This window comes from Salvelinus namaycush, chromosome 8 (genome assembly GCF_016432855.1).
Source record: "Salvelinus namaycush isolate Seneca chromosome 8, SaNama_1.0, whole genome shotgun sequence".
Taxonomy (NCBI): domain Eukaryota; kingdom Metazoa; phylum Chordata; class Actinopteri; order Salmoniformes; family Salmonidae; genus Salvelinus; species Salvelinus namaycush.
This window is the reverse complement of record NC_052314.1, coordinates 58,625,004-58,646,073: the sequence shown is the minus strand read 5'-3', so window position 1 is coordinate 58,646,073 and position 21,070 is coordinate 58,625,004. Positions and strand designations below refer to the sequence as shown.

The following is a 21,070-nucleotide window of genomic DNA, read 5'->3' as shown; positions in this document are numbered from 1 at the left end:
TGCTCAGTTACCTCAGGGTTACCTCACCAATACAGACAGGGTCAGGATGGGCATTCACCATGAGAGGTACCTAGCCTATAACACCGCACACAATCCCAACAACACCCAAACAATGTCTAGAAGTCCAGGAGGAAGCTCAATGACTAAGGAGGGCTTCTCCTTCCTAAGTAACCTTATCAGACATAGGACTGTCCACAATGGGGAGAAATCATAACAGTGTGGTTTGAGATGTACAGGGGATATCTGGGAACTATTCTTTCTGTAATATTGTAGTTATGATGAAGTGTCTTGTGGTCAGTTTTTTTGGGGGGGGGGGGGGGGGGGGGGGTTCCCAAACTTCTTTTGGCCCGCGACCCCATTTTGATACCTGAAAATTCTCTCGACCCCAACCATTTGAAAAAAGGTTACTTTTTCAAAAACAATTGGGGCTAAAACATTAAGGAGATGGAAGTGCCCAAAGTTGACACATTCTCTTGTGGACTTTCAACCATCTTTGTGGTACCATTTGAAAGTTGAAATGTCAATGTTATTCACATTTTAGTACATTAGTCAGCCAAAACATGACACCCACTCTGTATTCAAGAGCCTGCTGTGTCCCAACCGATGGCGGGCACAACAAACACCTCATTATGTAAAACTGTCTAAATTACAACATATGCACACAAAAAACAGTTCACACATTTTTTAATAATTGACGTCGAAGGTTCATTTCAATTTTTATTAAAAACATGTTTTTTTTCATGGTATGCAAAATGGTTCAACCTTGAGTGTCTATTTTGGCATTAAGTTCTAAAAAGTAACTTTCTGACCACTTCTACCATGGGCAAATATGGAAAATTTCATTCAAATCAAAAAGGGTTGTGGTCAAAAAGTGATTGAAATCAAATGGAACGACCCTTCTGTTTTGTAGGTTATTTGAACACATACCCCTTAATAACTTGTCATTTGAAACAGGCTTGTTTTTAGAGAGACAGTAAACCTAGGCTAGATCAAAGGACAGTTGAATATTTATAGTACTGAGGTGATGTAGATGGAAAAGTAATTATATTGTATTTTATTCTACTCATCTTGCTAACACGGTTCTAAGTGATCTAAGCTTTTAAGACGGATCTTGAATAGGAGATAAGCAGTACCGTATTTCAAAGAACAGTGCGCATTCGCTTTTCATTTAGCCACACCCTTTGAGCGACAACATCCTATCTCGTCGGTATAAACGGAAGTAAACAGTAGCTAAGAATACTTTCCACGTTAGCGGTTTTTTATTTATTTAGACGTTTATTAACACCCTGGAACTCAAACTATGGCTAATTTAACTGCACAGCACCACATACGTACCCCATGTAGTCTTTAATCCGCGTTGGAGACAGGACTTCGATGGTCAATAGAGGTTAGCTATCTAGGTAACGCTACCTAGCTGCTAAGTTAGTTAACAATGGCTGCTAACTGTATGGTTTTTCACACTCAAATAGCCTCCATAATGGAGGTGCTAGCGAATGCCGCAGTGGCAGAGGTCTGTAAACTCGTAGACGACGACTATGCAGTCTTTCGTTTGGAAATAACTCAAAGCCAGAAAGAAACCAGTGCATTGCGGAGGAAACTACAGCTACTTGAACTGAAATTGTCACGGGAGCGCACAGAAAGGACAATGCGAGAGCGCGTCCTCGCCAGTCGTCCCAGAAGTGTCAAGATCCTCGACCGATACAGAGGAATGGCAAGAGGTACATTTTGAAGAAGGCCAAGGATGCGGGGCATGTCGCCGGTTCGCCTCTGCGCATGTGTGATTTTAGATGTGTTAAACACATATATGGTTAACCAGAATTGGGTCTTGGTCCATTTTGGGTAGTTAGTATGCAATAATTCAGCTGATTACTTAGTTATCTTGCGCAAAGACACAATATAATTTCACCAGATTCTTGATGTACTGCATTTCCTATTATTTACTCAATAAAAACAATGTGATGCATGGAACATAATACATCAATCAATCAATAAATAGTATATCAAGAAGTTATGAGAAGTGTTACCTTACATTCTTGCCAATTCTAGACAGTGTCAATCATGTACAATAGCTTTTGAGCATTTACAGTAGCTAACCTAACCACCACTTTTCCCCCAATCACTCTCTCAGGTGAAGGAGATCTCACTGGAGGCCACAGGAGCTTTGTGAAGCCAGCGGGACACAATACATGGAGAGATGACCAACCAATCACTGTTGATGAGGAGAGTCGAACCTCAACCCAAGACGTTATTGTGATAGAGGTTAGTGTAAAAGTGTTACATTAAAATTACAGTATATCAACTGTGATCAGTTTATTTCAGAAAGACTCCCCTCAGCTATTCACTTGCTTACATTTACATCCTTATTTATCTGCCATAGGGGAGCTTGTGAGACTTCCCTACGACATTGTTATCCAATTGAACTGGATACTAGTAACAACCTCCTTCTTGTGTCAGGATGCAGAGGTTGCAGGCCCTGGGGTCAAGCAGGAGAGGTCTGAAGGTGAGGAGGACCCACAGCACAGCAGAGACATCCAGATTGCAGTGGCTGGAGCACCCCCTGAAGCCACGGAGGACCTCGCTGCCGCGCCCCAGCCCAGGACCCAACGCAGCATCATGGAGGTCAGTGGAACGCCGAACGCCGTCCTCAAGTCAGAGACAGACACTGAGACTTTAACTGTAACACACAGCCTCTTACACACAGGATCTGACCACAGATCAGACCCAGAGAGACTGGGGCTGGGGAAACTGGGCTGTCCTCATGCTCCCGGCTCAGAGTGTTTACCGGTATTTCACCAGAGCCAGTGGATGGTTTATTCCCGTGGTGATGGTGACACATTACACTCTGGCGGTGATGATCCGTCTTGTTCTTACGCTACAGAGATGGACCCTGGCAACATATCCTTGGGTTTAGAGACACAGACTGATCTGTCTAGAGGGGACTGGAACCGGTACAGTAGTAGTGTATATTCTGAAGGGTCCATAGAAAGAAATAAGAAAGGGGAGGGTCTGGTCGTAGATGAGGTCACTGTGAAAGTGGAGGGTGACTCTCCTCTGACATGGAATGCAGACGAGACTCACTTAGGAAAAGGACACTTGCAGGGCAACACCAGTGACTTCTTAGACTACAGGGAAAGCTTAGAGACAAATCTAAATGTCACGACCCACTCAACTTTACACACGTTCAAGGATCGCGACCCAGTGTCCACGTTGATGGGGCCTTCCGATTCACACGGCTGTGTCGTTTTCGATCAGGTATTGAACTCAAACGACAGGGCTAGAGCCCAGACTCAGGGAGGGAGAGCAACATCGGGCAATAGTAAAGAGAAACGGTTCCTCTGCATGTTCTGTAACAAAGGCTTCAGCTGCCTCCAGAAGGTAGAGATCCATCAGAGGATCCACACAGGGGTGAAACCCTACAGCTGTACCCAGTGTCACATGCGCTTCGCCCAGGCTAGCACCCTGAAGAGGCACCAGAGGGTCCACACAGGGGTGAAACCCTTCAGCTGTACCCAGTGTCACATGCGCTTCGCTCAGGCTGGTGACCTGAAGAGGCATCAGAGGGTCCACACAGGAGAGAGGCCGTTCGCCTGTACTCACTGCGGGAAGAGGTTCTCAGAGAGGAGATACCTCAAGATACACCAGCAGAAAAAACATTAGACTCTATAACATAGAAAGTCACCATTCCACTCGATAGCTTCTGACGTTTATAATAAAGTCAGATACATTTTTATTGTCAGATGAAAAAATCCACAGATGCATTTGGAATAACGAGAGTAACAGATTTCAGTGTTGGATATTCCTGGGTAGAATGTTGCATCCAGACATTGTGTGATATACAATGCCTTCAGAAAGTATTCACATTACTTGACTTTCTCCAAATTTTGTTGTGTTACAGCCTGAATTTAAAATGGATTAAATTGAGATTTTGTGGCACTGGCCTACACACAATACACCATAATGTCAAAGTGGAATTATGTTTTTGAATTTTTTACAAATTAATAAATGAAAAGCTGGAAGTTCTTGAATTAATAAGTATTCCACCCCTTTGTTATGACAAGCCTAATAAGTTCAGGAGTAAAAATCTGCTTAACAAATCACATAAGTTGCATGGAGTCACTGTGTGCAATAATAGTGTTTAACATTTAAAAAATTACGACTACCTCATCTCTGTACCCCACACATGTACAATTATCTGCAAGGTCCCTTATATGAGCAGTGAATTTAAAGAACCGATTCAAGTGTTGTTGGAATAAGTATATACACAAATGTACAGTGTAAATGTTTGAGGTCCTGCAATCAGGGATGGGGATGGAATTACTGTATGTTTTGCCTTGCCAGCATCTCGGGCCAGTGAGTGCGAACGCACCCTCTGGGAGCGGCCATTTGTGTTGTCTGTATTGTTGTTTTAAATAAAAAAAGGAAAACATATAGTATAAAACTCGATCCTTCAGAAAGTGGAGAGCAACACTTATGCAGCTCCACTACACATTTTTTTAAAAGCCGCGTTCGACAGGATTACCAACACAGACTGACCAGCCCAAATAGACAGAAGCCCTCTATATGGCAGACCAATCCGAACTCCTCTCTCAGCATGTCCAGCCCACTCATTATCTCAGCCAATCATGGCTAGTGGGAAGGTTGCTGTCTTTCTGTGGCTTAACCAAAGTAATTTAACAATTTTATTTGTATTTACAGATGGCATACAAGTTTGTTATTAAGGCAAATGAAAGTTCACATGTTCCAGAAGGCATTTCTGCCAAAAAACGTATTTAGAAAAAAATTACCTTAATGGATCTCCTGTGAAGTCGTGACTTGCGACATACGCCTAGTTTCCTGAAACGGGTCACATATATACATTCCCACACAGTAAATTCGGAAAGTATTCAGACCCCAAAGCGAAAACAGGTTTTTAGAAATTGTTGTAAATTTATTAAAAATAAAAAACGAATACCTTATTTACATTGGTATTCCAACCCTTTGCTATGAGACTTGAAATTGAGCCCAGGTCCATCCCATTTCCATTGATCATCCTTGAGATGCAGTGCATGTCAGAGCAAAAACCAAGCCATGAGGTCCAAGGAATTGTCCGTAGAGATCCGAGACAGGATTGTGTCGAGGTACAGATCTGGGCAAGGTGGGTACCAAAACATTTCTGCAGCATTGAAGGTCCCCAAGAACACAGTGTTTCAATCAATCTTAAATGGAAGAAGTTTGGAACCACCAAGACTCTTCCAAGAGCTGGCCGCCCGGCCAAACTGAGCAATCAGGGGAGAAGGGCCTTCGTTAGGGAGGTGACCAAGAACCCGATGGTCACTCTAACAGAGCTCCAGAGTTCTTCTGTCCTTCTGGAAGGTTCTCCCATCTCCACAAACATCTCTGCAGCACTCCACCAATCAGGCCTTTATGGTAGAGTTGCCAGACGGAAGCCACTCCTCAGTAAAAGGCACATGACAGCCCGCTTGGAGTTTGCCAAAAGGCAGCTAAAGACTCTCAGACCATGAGAAACAAGATTTTTCTGGTCTAATGAAACCAAGATTGAACTCTTTGGCCATTATCCCAAGTGTCACGTCTGGAGGAAACCTGGCACCATCCCTACGGTGATGCATGGTGGTGGCATCATCATGCTGTGGGGATGGTTTTCAGCGGCAGGGACTGGGAGACTAGTCAGGATTGAGGGAAAGATGAACGGAGCAAAGTACAGAGAGATCCTTGATGAAAAACTGCTCCAGAGTGCTCAGGACCTCAGACTGGGGCGAAGGTTCATCTTCCAACAGGACAACGACCCTAAGTACACAGCCAAGACAATGCAGGAGTGGCTTCGGGACAAGTCTCTGAATGTCATTGTGTGGCCCAGCCAGAGCCCGGACTTGAACCCAATCTAACATCTCTGGAGAGACCTGAAAATAGCTGCGCAGCGACACTCCCCATCCAACCTGACAGAGCTTGAGAGGATCTGCAGAGAAGAATGGGAGAAACTCCCCAAATACAGGTGTGCCAAGATTGTAGCTTCATACCCAAGAAGACTCAAGGCTGTAATCGCTACCAAATGTGCTTCAACAAAGTACTGAGTAAAGGGTCTGAATACTTATGTAAATGTGATATTTCAGCTTTTTATTTTTAATACATTGGCAAAAAAAAAAAAAAATGCATTTGCTTTGTCATTATTGGGTATTGTGTGTAGATTGAGAGGAAAAAACTATGTAATCTGTAATCCATTTTAGAATAAGTCTAATGTAACAAAATGAGGAAAAAGTGAAGGTCTGAATACTTTCCGAATGCATTGTATGTATGTATATATATATATATATATATACAGTGGGGAGAACAAGTATTTGATACACTGCCGATTTTGCAGGTTTTCCTACTTACAAAGCATGTAGAGGTCTGTAATTTTTATCATAGGTACAGTTCAACTGTGAGAGACGGAATCTAAAACAAAAATCCAGAAAATCACATTGTATGATTTTTAAGTAATTAATTTGCATTTTATTGCATGACATAAGTATTTGATACATCAGAAAAGCAGAACTTAATATTTGGTACAGAAACCTTTGTTTGCAATTTCAGAGATCATACGTTTCCTGTAGTTCTTGACCAGGTTTGCACACACTGCAGCAGGGATTTTGGCCCACTCCTCCATACAGACCTTCTCCAGATCCTTCAGGTTTCGGGGCTGTCGCCGGGCAATACGGACTTTCAGCTCCCTCCAAAGATTTTCTATTGGGTTCAGGTCTGGAGACTGGCTAGGCCACTCCAGGACCTTGAGATGCTTCTTACGGAGCCACTCCTTAGTTGCCCTGGCTGTGTGTTTCGGGTCGTTGTCATGCTGGAAGACCCAGCCACGACCCATCTTCAATGCTCTTACTGAGGGAAGGAGGTTGTTGGCCAAGATCTCGCGATACATGGCCCCATCCATCCTCCCCTCAATACGGTGCAGTCGTCCTGTCACCTTTGCAGAAAAGCATCCCCAAAGAATGATGTTTCCACCCCCATGCTTCATGGTTGTGATGGTGTTCTTGGGGTTGTACTCATCCTTCTTCTTCTTCCAAACACGGCGAGTGGAGTTTAGACTAAAAAGCTCTATTTTTGTCTCATCAGACCACATGACCTTCTCCCATTCCTCCTCTGGATCATCCAGATGGTCATTGGCAAACTTCAGACGGGCCTGGACATGCGCTGGCTTGAGCAGGGGGACCTTGCGTGCGCTGCAGGATTTTAATCCATGACGGCGTAGTGTGTTACTAATGGTTTTCTTTGAGACTGTGGTCCCAGCTCTCTTCAGGTCATTGACCAGGTCCTGCCGTGTAGTTCTGGGCTGACCCCTCTCCTTCCTCATGATCATTGATGCCCCACGAGGTGAGATCTTGCATGGAGCCCCAGACCGAGGGTGATTGACCATCATCTTGAACTTCTTCCATTTTCTAATAATTGCGCCAACAGTTGTTGCCTTCTCACCAAGCTGCTTGCCTATTGTCCTGTAGCCCATCCCAGCCTTGTGCAGGTCTACAATTGTATCCCTGATGTCCTTGCACAGCTCTCTGGTCTTGGCCATTGTGGAGAGGTTGGAGTCTGTTTGATTGAGTGTGTGGACAGGTGTCTTTTATACAGGTAACGAGTTCAAACAGCTGCAGTTAATACAGGTAATGAGTGGAGAACAGGAGGGCTTCTTAAAGAAAAACTAACAGGTCTGTGAGAGCCGGAATTCTTACTGGTTGGTAGGTGATCAAATACTTATGTCATGCAATAAAATGCAAATTAATTACTTAAAAATCATACAATATGATTTTCTGGATTTTTGTGGAATTTTCTGGATTCCGTCTCTCACAGTTGAAGTGTACCTATGATAAAAATTACAGACCTCTACATCCTTTGTAAGTAGAAAAACCTGCAAAATCGGCAGTGTATCAAATACTTGTTCTCCCCACTGTATATAACACCATGGAGGTTTTTGAATGCCTCACAAAGAAGGGCACCTATTAGTAGATGGGTAAAAAGAAAAAGCAGGCATTGAATATCCCTTTGAGCATGGTGACTTTATTAATTACACTTTGGATGGTGTATCAATACACCCAGTGACTACAAAGATACAGGCGTCCTTCCTAACTCTGTTGCCGGAGAGGAAGGAAACCGCTCAGGGATTTCACCATTCCAATGGTGACTTTAAAACAGAGTTTAATGGTTGTGAAAGGAGAAAACCGAGGATGGATCAGCACCATTGTAATTACTCCACAATACTAACCTAAATGACAGAGTGAAAGCCTGTACAGAATAAAAAATATTCCAAAACATGCATCCTGTTTACAATAAGGCACTAAAGTAAAACATGTGCCAAAGAAATGAACTATGTCCTGAATACAAAGCATTATGTTTGGGGAAAATCCAACACAACACATCACTGAGTACCACTCTTCATATTTTTTTAAAGCATGGTGGTGGCTGCATCATGGTATGCTTGGCATCGACATGTGGAATAAGTCAAGGGCTATGAATACTTTCTGGAAGCACGAGTATACCAAACATTAGGAACCCCCCCCCCCCCCCCGAACAGCCTGATTTCGCCGGTGCATGGACTCAAGGCGTTTTAAGTCCTTTTGGATAGTGGACCTTTCTTGATACACACCGGAAACTGTTGAGCGTGAAAAACCCAGCAGCATTAAAGTTCCTGGCACCTATTATCATCCCCCATTCAAAAGCACTTACATTTTCTCTTGCCCATTCACCCTCTGAATAGCACACATACACGATCCATGTCTCAATTGTCTCAAGACTTAAAAATCCTTCTTTAACATGTCTCCTCTCCTTCATCTACACAGATTTTAAGTGGATTGATCAAGTGACATCAGTAAGGGATCATAGCATTCACCTGATCAGTCTGTCATAGAAAGAGCAGGTGTTCTTAATGTTTTGTATACTTAGTGTACAGTATAAGCCTGAAGTCTGTTTCATATTGTTTGTACTGCGTAGCCTATATGATGATCACAAATGCCTGTTTCGTTACTTCCATTCAACTACTTAATTGTTTTCCCATGACACCTTTAATGAGAAAATGAATGCAGTTTGTCAAGTTCATGCTGATTTTTAGTTGAGACATGTATGTGTGGTTTTCATATGGTGTATTTAAAACTTGTTTGTTTAATAAACACAAAATGGGACTTTTCATTCCAAGACTTTCATTGAGACTCTCTTTAGTATACGTCACATCTGATCTCACCCCATTCTACACTGGTAGCGCTTTATAACCAATATACACTTACTAAATATACCTACACATACCCACACACTAACACCTACTGTACACATCAAAATAGTTTAGTCAGGTTTGTCTGATGTTTACTTATCATTGCGGACTTATTTTTACCTCCAACATCATATTTATGTCTATTTTTCTGTATATCTAATAGGCCGGGGCGATATCAGTATCGCGATATTCGTTTGTCGTGGCAAGGAAACAAAACACGAAGCAGATTTAACTTTGAGGAAAACAGCCCTAATATTGAAAACAAACATCATTGTGTTTTCATCCAGACTCACATTTATTTATTTTTCATAACACACACTATTTTACATACAGCAGGTTTTTAAAGAACCTAAGAGTTTTGTCTGCTTCGTGTTTTCAATTTTGCCATGAAAAACAATATTGCGATACTGTTATCATCCCGGCCCTAATATCTAAGCTTACCTCTTGAGTCTTCTGAATCCTCCTGACTGTGCCCCCTATAGACCACAATATGAGTCATAATACCCATAAAACCTTGAGGTCAAACAAGGAAATGGTTCCAATCGTTTTTCCACCATTCATTTTTCCCAAAGGGGATTTTTGAAACTTAAAATAAGGGATGTATTCGTGTAGGCTTACCCTGGCGTGACGCTTTGATAACCGTGTAAATCTCTCTTGGACAAGGTAACTTTATCAATTATATTCGCCTGTATTTACCCCCCCAAAAATGAAATGCTAATTAGCTGCTAATGTAGCTATCATAAATAACTACAAATGCCATGATGATCTGGACGAGACTACCAAATCGAGGCAAAGGTAAGATTCTCTGGATTAATGTTAGCTACATTTAGTAATGAATAAATTGGCTACATTTCTTTAAATGGACAATTGTGAGCCGTCTTGTGCATATAAATTGACATAATACCCGTTAGCAAAGGTGTCAGCTAGAGATGACGTGCAGAAGTTTGCAGGGATTTGTAGTCTTGCATAATGTCTACTTTGATGCTAATTAGCATTTTCAATATCTGAGAGTAAATAGTGAGGAATATATTGTCCGAGAGACATTTACATGGTTATCAAAACACAGCCCTTATTTTAAGTGTTTCTAAAATCCCCTATGGTGGAAAAACGATTAGAACCATTTCGCAGTTTGACCGCTAGGTTTTATGGGTATTATGACACCTCCACCTTGGGGCTCTATGGGCATGATGCCTCTGCCCCAACCAATGGCATTTCTTAAAATAGGTCAAATTCAATAGTTCAAAATGTGCTTTTCTTCCGTTGGTCTGTAGCAAAATGTTGTATGCCAATATTGCATTGATGCATCCTTGACAAGGCTACTAGCTATTACTGTTAGATAACATTTTCACATTTTTGTGTATAGGACAAAATCCCACGTTTTTGTTTATCTGTTTCACACACATCCATGTGCTTTTATGGAACAAATAGAAATAAGGTCAGTTTATCGTACATCATAAGAAAAAACAAGAGCCTTATGGATTTGTCTAGTAGCAGTCATGTAGGCTACCATTATCATCATCACTTCTAGGCAGCACACACTGCTAAAGCGATAGTAGACTTTAACTTTAAGTGAACTTGTTCCTGGATATAATCACTGCCACCTTGTGATGTTAGCATAGGGCTAACGTGTACTACAATTTAGTGTTCTGTCACGTGCAAATAAATCAGTTTTTAATTGGCTGGTACGCATTTTGAGCCGGAGAAACTGTTTAAATGTAAATAGTTGCTTATGTTTGCAAGTATGGCCAATTAATGTTTAAAGTGTGTTTTATCATTTTGTGTGTGTACGTACACTCCCTCAGGTATGTCTGTGTAATCTGTATCACCTGTCTCTTCCAGGAGGAGGAGGGTCCAGAGGTGCTGCTGGTGAAGGAGGAGGGGTGTGAGGAGGGTCTGGGGAACCCTGAGGGGACCATGGTCATGGAGGACAATCAGACTACACCTCCACCTGAGGTCTGAATGGTATTAGGTCAGGGCCCGTATCCACAAAGCCTGTCAGAGTAGGACTGCTGATCTAGGATCAGTTTAGCCTTTAAGATCATAATGAATAAGACTACAATATGTAGATAAGTGGGGGCCTGATCCTCAATCAGCACTTCTACTCTGAGACGCTAGGTAGATATAGTCCAGGTTACAATTAAAATGTAGGAAAATGCCTTTACATTATCAAACCATTATAGAGTGTCTAGTAACAAAATGTAATAACGTTTGCATAGTATCAAATCAACTAACATTTTTGCATAATACTCATAGCAATCCCTCATTGCCCAACCTGCTCTGTATCTCTTACAGTCAGTAGACATGGAGGATTGGAAGCCTGATCTGCTGCTCATCAAAGAGGAGACCATAGAGGACCGACCAGAGAGCATTGACCTGCTAAGTGGACTAAACATGGGGGAGCAAGGTAAGAGAGAAATACATATAGCCTGCATACAGTAATAGATCTTCAATGGGAATAGTGATGCACCTGGCTATTATTTTTTCTTCATTTATAAAATTAAATCAATACAACTTATGTTTAAATACAAAAACACATCACAATGTATAAACTTGACCAGATAATTGAGAAGAAAAAAAACTCCATATGTAGAGTTTTCTGTGTCATGTTTGTAACCTCTTCCTGCAGGTGGTTGGCTGGAGGATGACAGAGAAGACTGGGCGGCCATTTTGGATTCCCAGACGGGTGCAGCCAAGGGCCCGGTGCACAACATCACTGACCAGGCCAGGACCAGAGGCGACATAGTGGAGGACAGTGGATGGGACAGCGTCCTCAACTCTAGGCTGCGGGACAACACTGTTAACCACAACCAGAAAAAGACAATTGAACACAAAACAACAACCAAACTTAGTCTCCATGACAACAGATTGGCTGAAACCAGGATGAGACATGGATTTGGTCCGGGGGGACGGGGAGGTGTCCATATGCAGCTGGAGAGAACAGACATAGACTCGGTTAGCGATGCTCCATCCTGCTCCTATAGTTGTGATTCAGAGAGAATGATGACGCCTCAGGTTAACCCCCCAACAGGTGCTGCCTTCAGCATGCCTTCTTTAGGATCTATCAACTGGAACATGGACCCTGCGACAACACAGACACTCCCTGGTCTTTGTCCTCCTCACACTCCCCTAATGTTAAACCAGACCTCAGACAATGCCAGTGCCACAACACTAAATGGCTACACAAGCCCATTGACAAATGACATTAGTAGTGACGGAATCAGTAAAGGTGTCAGCGCCAAAGAGAAGCGCTTCTCGTGTTCGTTCTGTGGGAAAGTCTTCAGTTTCCCCAAACAGGTGGCGATCCACCAGAGGATGCACACGGGGGAGAAACCGTTCGGCTGCCACCTGTGCCGGGCCAGTTTCTCGGACTCGTCCAACCTGAAGAGGCACCAGAGGGTCCACACAGGGGAGAAACCCTACAGCTGCCCCCAGTGTGAGAAGAAGTTCTCCCACCAGCCCCATCTGAAGAGGCACCTGAAGATCCACACTGGAGAGAAGCCGTTCGCCTGTATGCAGTGCGGGAAGAGGTTCTCAGAGAGGGGCTACCTCAGGATACACCAGCAGAAAATGCACACCGCCCATGTATAGAGTATAGTGACATATAATGTAGTACTAGTTAGTGTGTTTGTAGTTAATTCTGTTGGTTTTGGATGTATATGGAACTGGGTGAGGTGAACTGAGGAAAGAATGATTATGATGAGGCAGAGTAGATGATATGGGGATGGTTGGTGTGGTGGTGTCTGTACAAATGCTTCACTGATGAAGTGACAATTTTGTCCTGTTCTTTGATGTTGGTGTTTTTTATAATGAGGAAATTATAGTGCCTTAATGCATGTTTACCTGACAAAGTAGTGAAGATGTGTGTAATGTAATGTTGAATCTTTTCCAAAGTATTCTAAAATGAATTTGATAAATGCGAGGGTACCAGATTTACAGAAAAGTTTGTTACCATAGTGAGAAAAGTTATTGTACTAGATTTTATGTGAGTGTATGACCATTTTGTTTAAATTAAATACGAAATTGACTCTGCGCTGACTGACTAGGTTATGTTTGTATCATAGCAGGGACTGAGTTGCCCCTATCTCAGTGGAACCAAAACATTATACTTAATTCTTGAATCATGACATTTAAATAATAAACTCCAATGGCTCCATATTCTTGGATACTTGAATCAAGATTTTTTTTTATAAAGCCCTTTATAAAGTGTCGTTATTAAGCGTTTTAAGATGTTTCAAATGTATAGTCTATTCAACCCCAAGGTCTCTGCCTTGATTTAATGCTTTGGCACCAGGCACAGAAGGGTGAAACCGCAAACAGATAAGGCAAGAATATTTAGGTCATTCCTCCCCACTGGAGGGGGAGGAGATTTTCTGCTAACCTCTTAGAGGTAAGTGTCTGTCTTCCCTATATGTCTGTATTTTCTATTAGACCTTTAAAATATAGAAGTTGTTCACCTTATATTTTACATCTAGCATTTCTCCAAACTGACCAGTTTTCAATTCATAACATTGGCGCTGCAAGCAGGGTGGGCTTCTCATCACCGGAGGACACGTGACAAAAGAGGTGAGTGCTCTATCATTTTAATTTAGAATTTGATTCATTTGATATAGTCGCACCTCACCTGTAAAGTTAATGTTAAAAGTAGTGACCACACTTGTCTCTGTATGTGACCCCACCAATTTGGCAAAGAACTGAAGTGAATCGGATAACTGTTTGGTGTGGAAAGCATTGGTAAGTGTGTTTCCTTCATATATTCCTGGGTTGTGAGTGCTGCATGACTGTCTGTATGTTTATGTCACAAGAGAGCTCTTTTCGCAACTTTTGGGGTGTTGTGTATTGCTATACAATCATGGTAGCTAGAGTGAAGGATTACATTGAAGCTCCGTCTGACAGATATGGCTGAGGTGAAGGATTAAACTGTCTCAGCAGGATGAAACTCCAAATTACAGACATGGCACTTTAACCTTTTTATGAACAGGAGGGAAGGACCTTTTGGTGAAACTGCATATGATGATGCACTGTTCTGATTATTTCATGTAAGCAGGATAAAATGGGTATGCATGTGCTGACAATGTGTGATTGACTGTGCATATGATTTATGGTGAAGGCAACAGTGCATGTTGCGAGAGCTGGGTGCTGCAGCCTAATGTTAAAGTGATTCCACAGCAGTGTTGGGTGTAGAGTACTCAAATTACTTTTTTTGTAGTAAAGAGTAACTTAACGCAGTAGTTTTTCAACTGAAGTAATCTGTTAATTAGTTACTTTTTCAAATAAGCAAATTGTTACTTTTTTCTTTGTTTTGTTTTTTGGGCTCCAAAAAATGAAAATCTTTTCCCAAGTTCACACACTTCCTGTTTCTTCAGGAACGTTGTGGCGGTAAGCTAGCAAGGTGCAGAGACAACAGCCGTGGAACATCGTGGAAGTATTCACATTATTTTGAATTGGTAGAATAAAAGGAGAAAAAACATAAAAACTGTGCCAACATAAAATATCAAGAAGCACCTTCAGGCCAAGCACAGCTCCACAAGACTGTTGGAGAAAGACCCACGCCAGCCGATTGCAGTTGATGCTGAGGATGACCGTGCTTGCTTCAAAACAGCAAAATCTAGATTTCTGTTCGGCTAAACCTGTCACCCCGAGAGAACTAAATAAACATGTATGCTTCTTTGATGATTGTAAGTCATTCCTTTGATTGCATGTCATTTATTTCAATGCATTATGTTTAGGATTGATCTGACAGTTTGCATTTGTGGTCAACAGTTTAATGCGCAGGGTATTTTCATATTTCAAGTCGGGCTTGTTGTGACTTAAAAGCCTGTATTTAGTGGCTTTAATATGTATATTTCGTTTCGTAGTTCCGTAAAATGTTGGTTTTGATTTATGGACAATGTTCCTTGGATGCGTTGGATTTATCAAGATATAAATTCGCAACACTTCTTTGCATTCATCAGACTGATTTATGTCGAATATAACAATGTTCCCGGTATTAGACCTTATAATTATTTACATGGGAAGGACGTTAATATCTATTTATATGATTATGATTATATTGATTTAAAGAGAAAGTACTGTTACAAACTGTTAGACCTATATCCATCCAGCACTGCCTTTCTAAAGTCTTCGAAAGCCAAGTTATCAAACAGATCACTGACCATTTCGAATCCCACCGTACCTTCTCCGCTGTGCAATCAGGTTTCCGAGCTGGTCACGGGTGCACCTCAGCCATGCTCAAGGTACTAAACAATATCATAACCGCCATCGATAAAGAATGTACTGTGCAGCCGTCTTCATCGACCTGGCCAAGGCTTTCGACTCTGTCAATCACCGTATTCTTATCGGCAGACTCAATAGCCTTGGTTTCTCAAATTACTTCCTCGCCTGGTTCACCAACTACTTCTCAGATGGAGTTCAGTGTGTCAAATCGGAGGGCTTCTTGTCTGGACCTCTGGCAGTCTCTATGGGGGTACCACAGGGTTCAATTCTCTAGCCGACTCTTTTCTCTGTATATATCAACGATGTCGCTCTTGCTGCTGGTGATTCCTTGATCCACCTCTACGCAGACGACACCATTCTGTATACATCTGGCCCTTCTTTGGACACTGTGTTAACAAACCTCCAAACGAGCTTCAATGCCATACAACACTCCTTCCGTGGCCTCCAACTGCTCTTAAGTGCTAGTAAAACTAAATGCATGCTCTTCAACCGATCGCTGCCCACACCCGCCTGCCCGACTAGCATCAATACTCTGGACGGTTCTGACTTAGAATATGTGGACAACTACAAATACCTGGGTGTCTGGCTAGACTGTAAACTCTCCTTCCAGACTCACATTAAGCATCTCCAATCCAAAATTAAATCTAGAATTGGCTTCCTATTTTGCAACAAAGCCTCCTTCACTCACACTGCCAAACATACCCTCGTAAAACTGACTATCCTACCGATCTTCGGCGGTGTCATTTACAAAATAGCCTCCAGCACTCTACTCAGCAAACTGGATGCAGTCTATCACAGTGCCATCCGTTTGTCACCAAAGCCCCTTATACCACCCACCACTGCGACCTGTATGCTCTCGTCGGATGGCCCTCGCTACATATTCGTCGCCAAACCCACTGGCTCCAGGTCATCTATAAGTCTTTGCTAGGTAAAGCTCCGCCTTATCTCAGCTCACTGGTCACCATAGCAACACCCACCCGTAGTTCCAGCAGGTATATTTCACTGGTCATCCATAAAGCCAACACCTCCTTTGGCTGCCTTTCCTTCCAGTTCTCTGCTGCCAATGACTGGAACGAATTGCAAAAATCGCTGAAGTTGGAGACTTATATCTCCCTCACTAACTTTAAGCATCAGCTGTCAGAGCAGCTTACCGATCGCTGCAGCTGTACACAGCCCATCTGTAAATAGCCCATCCAACCTTCTACCTCATCCCCATATTGTTTTTATTTACTTTTTTTTGCTATTTTGCACACCAGTATTTCTACTTGCACATCTATCACTCCAGTGTTAATTTGCTAAATTGTAGTTACTTTGTTACTATGGCCTATTTTTTGCCTTACCTCCTTACTCCATTTGCACACACTGTATATAGATTTTTCCATTGTGTTATTGACTGTACTTTTGTTTTATCCCACGTGTAACTCTGTGTTGTTGTTTTTTGTCGCACTGCTTTGCTTTGTCTTGGCCAGGTCGCAGATGTAAATGAGAACTTGTTCTCAACTGGCCTACCTGGTTAAAGAAAGGTGAAATGAAATAAAAATTTTAAAAACTGTACATCCCTACGTTTCTATGGCATTAAGCCTATGAAGATTTATGCTGATTTATACAAAGTAAAGTCGTTATAGTTCATCAAAGTTTCTCACCCATTTTTGATGTTCTATTCTTCTTTTGGTACGGTGGAACAAAGTTTACTTGTTTTCGAAACATTCTCAAACACGTGACAAAACGTATAAAGACTGGTGGGACGTGAACGGCCAGCCAGGCAAATGGCTTGAGTTTAGGGTAGGGAAAACAAGATGGGAAAGCAGCCATGTCGATATGTGAAAGTTTTCTGACATAGCACTGTCGTGTCTTTGCTATCATTAAATTGAAGACTTATAGTTTTTATCAAAGATTCCTGTAATTAGGGATTACGCGATCACTTGAGTAATAACGTAACTAATTAACTATGAATTCGAGGGCACCAGGGAAAGTTATTAGATTACAAAGTTATAATTTCCCAATATAACCTTTCAGATATTTTCATATCTGATCAATAGTCTTCTGATTAATGATTTATTTATTTTTACCTCACGTTAGTCTCATTCCAAACGTCGTAAATTGTTGATTATCTGCACGAACCCAGTCTTCACTATGAGTCATCCATACATCAATTGTCTTAAATCATTTATTTATTACTAACTAATTAATTCACAGAAATGCATAAACAAACAAACAAACTTAAAAATAGTTACATGAAATGATGGGTGAAATATGCCCTAGTGGGCTGAACCGGCATAGCGGCTTGTTAGACAAAGGGAAAGTTGCGTTCGACTAAGAATTCACTACAGAGTTCACAATTATAACAATTGACATGCTAATCCTTACACATGAACGCTCACTCATTCGGGAACAATTGCAATCAACATATATATAGTTACGCTCGGTTTGTGTCGTCTTGATCGTTGGAGAGAAGTTCGTTTTGGTTGGAGTTCCTTCTGTCTCGGTTATTGTGGATAGTTCAGAGTGACATTCGTTATAGAATGATTGTTTCGGCGGTTGTCTTTCTTCGCGTTCAATGATACCGAATTCCTAGCTGCAGACTAGTAGTCAATATCAAAACTTGTTCTTATTCGTATAAGAGTTTAACCACGTGGTATGGTTAAAGATTCAGCAATGTTACTTAACCTTCGTTCTCCCCATGGAGAGAAAACATGGTCTAATGGTAATTTCTCAGAGTCGACTTTTATTCAGATAGCAGGAAGGGGCTGTCCTTGGATGTCTGACCCAACTGGCTCAGGGGCGGGTCCTCGGGTTTAGTTCAAATCAAAAAGGGATTTGTATTTTTCTTAATTAAACAGTCCAAAATCATATTACACAATTATACAAACAGTATCATACTCACTCATTCATTTTATACAACAAACAGATGTAAACCTCATATCTGAGGTTACTATATAAACAGCGGTATGGTAATGTAGTCCCACAGTCTCTCATGAGTTTCCCCCGTGGTGACCAATGGGCATGTTAATAGCTGGACTCTCCACCGATCTTTTATACTTTTGCAGGAACATGAAATATGTTCGTACCTCAAGTTCTGTGAGGTGGGAGAAAATTCCTTTGTCCTGAAAGTTTACCCTCTCTCTTAATACTGTTTGGCCATGAGGAGATTCTCAGGAATTTACGACGTCTCTCGGTGATCACAGCATGGGTTGAAGGAGGAAAGGGAAAGGCAGGGAGAGGGGGATGGGGTTTGCAATACCCAAGCAGGCGACGTCATGATAGCACTATGTCTGTTTTATGTAATTGAATTGGATACGTTTTTTGTCAATCTGGCATGATGATTTCCAATTATTCTTTCTCAATTTGATAGTTTGAATGATATCAGAGATTTCAGTAAAAAGGTAATTTCATATAAAAAATAATGTTTCCATTCCGTGGAACACTGTCCAAAATTGAAGTAATTAGATTATAAGAAATGTTTTTAGTACCAGGGCTGTTGGGGGAAAAAAGTGCCTATAAACCAGCACCAATTTTTTTTGTAGGCCCTAGCAGATTTGTTTAACAACAGGTTTCATATTGTAATGACCGGACTAGATCATAAAGGAACAATTGTCCAGACAGAGGATTGAATTTACGAATTTACGGTTTATTAACTTCACACAGGCTACTGTTTGGCCGTAGCTCACGCCAAATAAATTAAGGATACCCCACAAACCAACCGTGACCTTCTCTTGTGAGGCCCAGATGTAAGAGAAAGAACAATGGCTAAACCTGGTCTTAACTTCCAATGCTCCATCCCCCTGCCCAACCCCCCTCCACGCCACTCCGCCAACCACCAGGAAGCCCGGCATCAGAACATTCCAGGCATTCCCATGATTGGCAGATAGCAGGTTGATTGGCATGTCGTACCCCGTGAACACTGGGTACTGGTAAGTACAACACAACCAACTAATAGCCTAACACATAACACACAGCTGTCTGTCCGGGTCGCTACAATATTTTGACTAGTTGATGGCCCAGGGACAGAAAGTACAGAAGCAAGCCATATGTCAATGCAACAGGTCTAGACCATAAGATTACAAGTGAAAGGAGCTCTGGGATTGTTTACTTTAGTAGCTGCCTATTTCGCTTAATGGGACCCTGTATCATCTGATGTTTCCAGTATGATTATATGAACGCATGGTTTTATCGAGGCTTCCTAGCAAAATACAGTAAGCTTGGGGCGGCAGGTAGCCTAGTGGTTAGAGCGTTGGGCCAGTAACCGAAAGGTTACTGATCAAATCCCCGATCAAATCCCCGAGCTGACAAGGTAAAAATCTGTCCTTCTGCCCCTGAACAAGGCAGTTAACCCACTGTCATTGGCTGTCAGTGTAAATAAGAATTTGTTCTTAAATGACTTGCCTAGTTAAATAAAAATAACAAATATTTTTAAAAGGCTGGATTGGAAAAAAGGAGGGAGACCTAGTAGTACAGAATATTCCTTTTTTAGGACTGATTAAGATTGAGAATTTGTACTTTTTTTGACTGGATTAGAATGTAGCATAGTGAAAACAATATATTTTTTTAAAATCTTTCAGGACTGTTGGAATGTCCAGTACCAAGTATTCAGATGAGTTTAACAATGATTCTGTATCTCTCCCTTTGCAATGCTTCCTGAGGCCTGCTGTGTTTAGTGTGAAGGTACCCAAATCCATTAACAGAGCTCCGGAAATAAAAAAGCCCAAATACAAACTCACCAGACTGGGTCTGCTGTATTGTTGAGATTTCTCCCAGAGGGAGAAACTCCTTGATCCTGTAACTCTGCGGAAAGATCGCCAAATATAAAAGGGAAGTATAAGTCAACTTGCCAAATGGTTTTAAAATTGTTCTGTTATTTTCCTCGACATTTCTTTTAGACATTTGTATTAAGAATGTTGGAAAATGTAATACGCCATACAGTGAATAATTTGTCTTGAATTTCTGAATCACAAGTTTCCTAAACTGTTGTTCTGGTCTGTCTTCCTTCAAGGTCATGGTGATAGGACGGTAGCTCAATGCATGAAAGGAATTTGACCAGATCAGTGTGAAATGAACCCCATCCCCTCTAACAGGCTGAAGTTATGGCACCCAAGACGGCCCTGTCCCTGACAACTATTACCCGAGACCTGAGTCTGAGCATGAAACCTGTGTCAAAGATGCCGCCTTTCTCTCAGGAGTGCTGCATGAGTTGTCCGGAGACCGAGCACGTAGAGTGATGTTGATAATTCGTTTTACTTGAGACAGGAGAACAAGAGGAGACATATGACAAGGTGTATAATTGTATAATAAGGCAGATTTATTCAAGTGTAAAAATATTAGGCAAAGCGTGCAGCACGGCTCTTTCTGTCTGATTTGTATGAAATCGTCCGGAAAAGAGGCTAGTTTCAACAGTTGTACAGTTTTATATAGACAACAAGCAAAGTAGGTTGATCTGGAAGTCTGGCCTTCCGATTGGTCGATCTGGGTCTTGGGTAGTCCTGAACAGGCCTGGTGTCCACGTTCCATTGGTTCCTGAGATAGTTCTTTGTCTTGAGCTCCAACCCTGAGTTGTGTGTGTGTGTGTGTGATTGTCATGGGGGAGGGGAGTTGTGGGTGTCGTGTATATGTCTAATGAGTCCA

General features: G+C 41.8%; 3 protein-coding genes across 3 annotated transcripts in view; all 3 read left to right on the top strand.

The window, feature by feature from the left end:
* The window catches only part of LOC120052940 (zinc finger protein-like), a 134,322-nt gene that overhangs the window by 61,156 nt on the left and 52,096 nt on the right, over positions 1-21,070 (top strand). The window lies entirely within an intron of this gene.
* On the top strand, positions 1,185-13,267 carry LOC120052931 (zinc finger and SCAN domain-containing protein 5B-like). The gene is made up of 6 exons (XM_039000168.1): positions 1,185-1,718; positions 2,129-2,259; positions 2,455-2,619; positions 11,078-11,191; positions 11,531-11,642; positions 11,865-13,267. Exons 1-6 carry the CDS (start codon positions 1,433-1,435, stop codon positions 12,824-12,826), a joined length of 1,770 nt encoding a protein of 589 aa, XP_038856096.1. The 5' UTR covers positions 1,185-1,432; the 3' UTR covers positions 12,827-13,267.
* LOC120053003 (oocyte zinc finger protein XlCOF20-like) lies at positions 2,657-4,429 on the top strand. The gene has a single exon (XM_039000254.1). It carries the CDS (start codon positions 2,806-2,808, stop codon positions 3,655-3,657), a length of 852 nt encoding a protein of 283 aa, XP_038856182.1. The 5' UTR covers positions 2,657-2,805; the 3' UTR covers positions 3,658-4,429.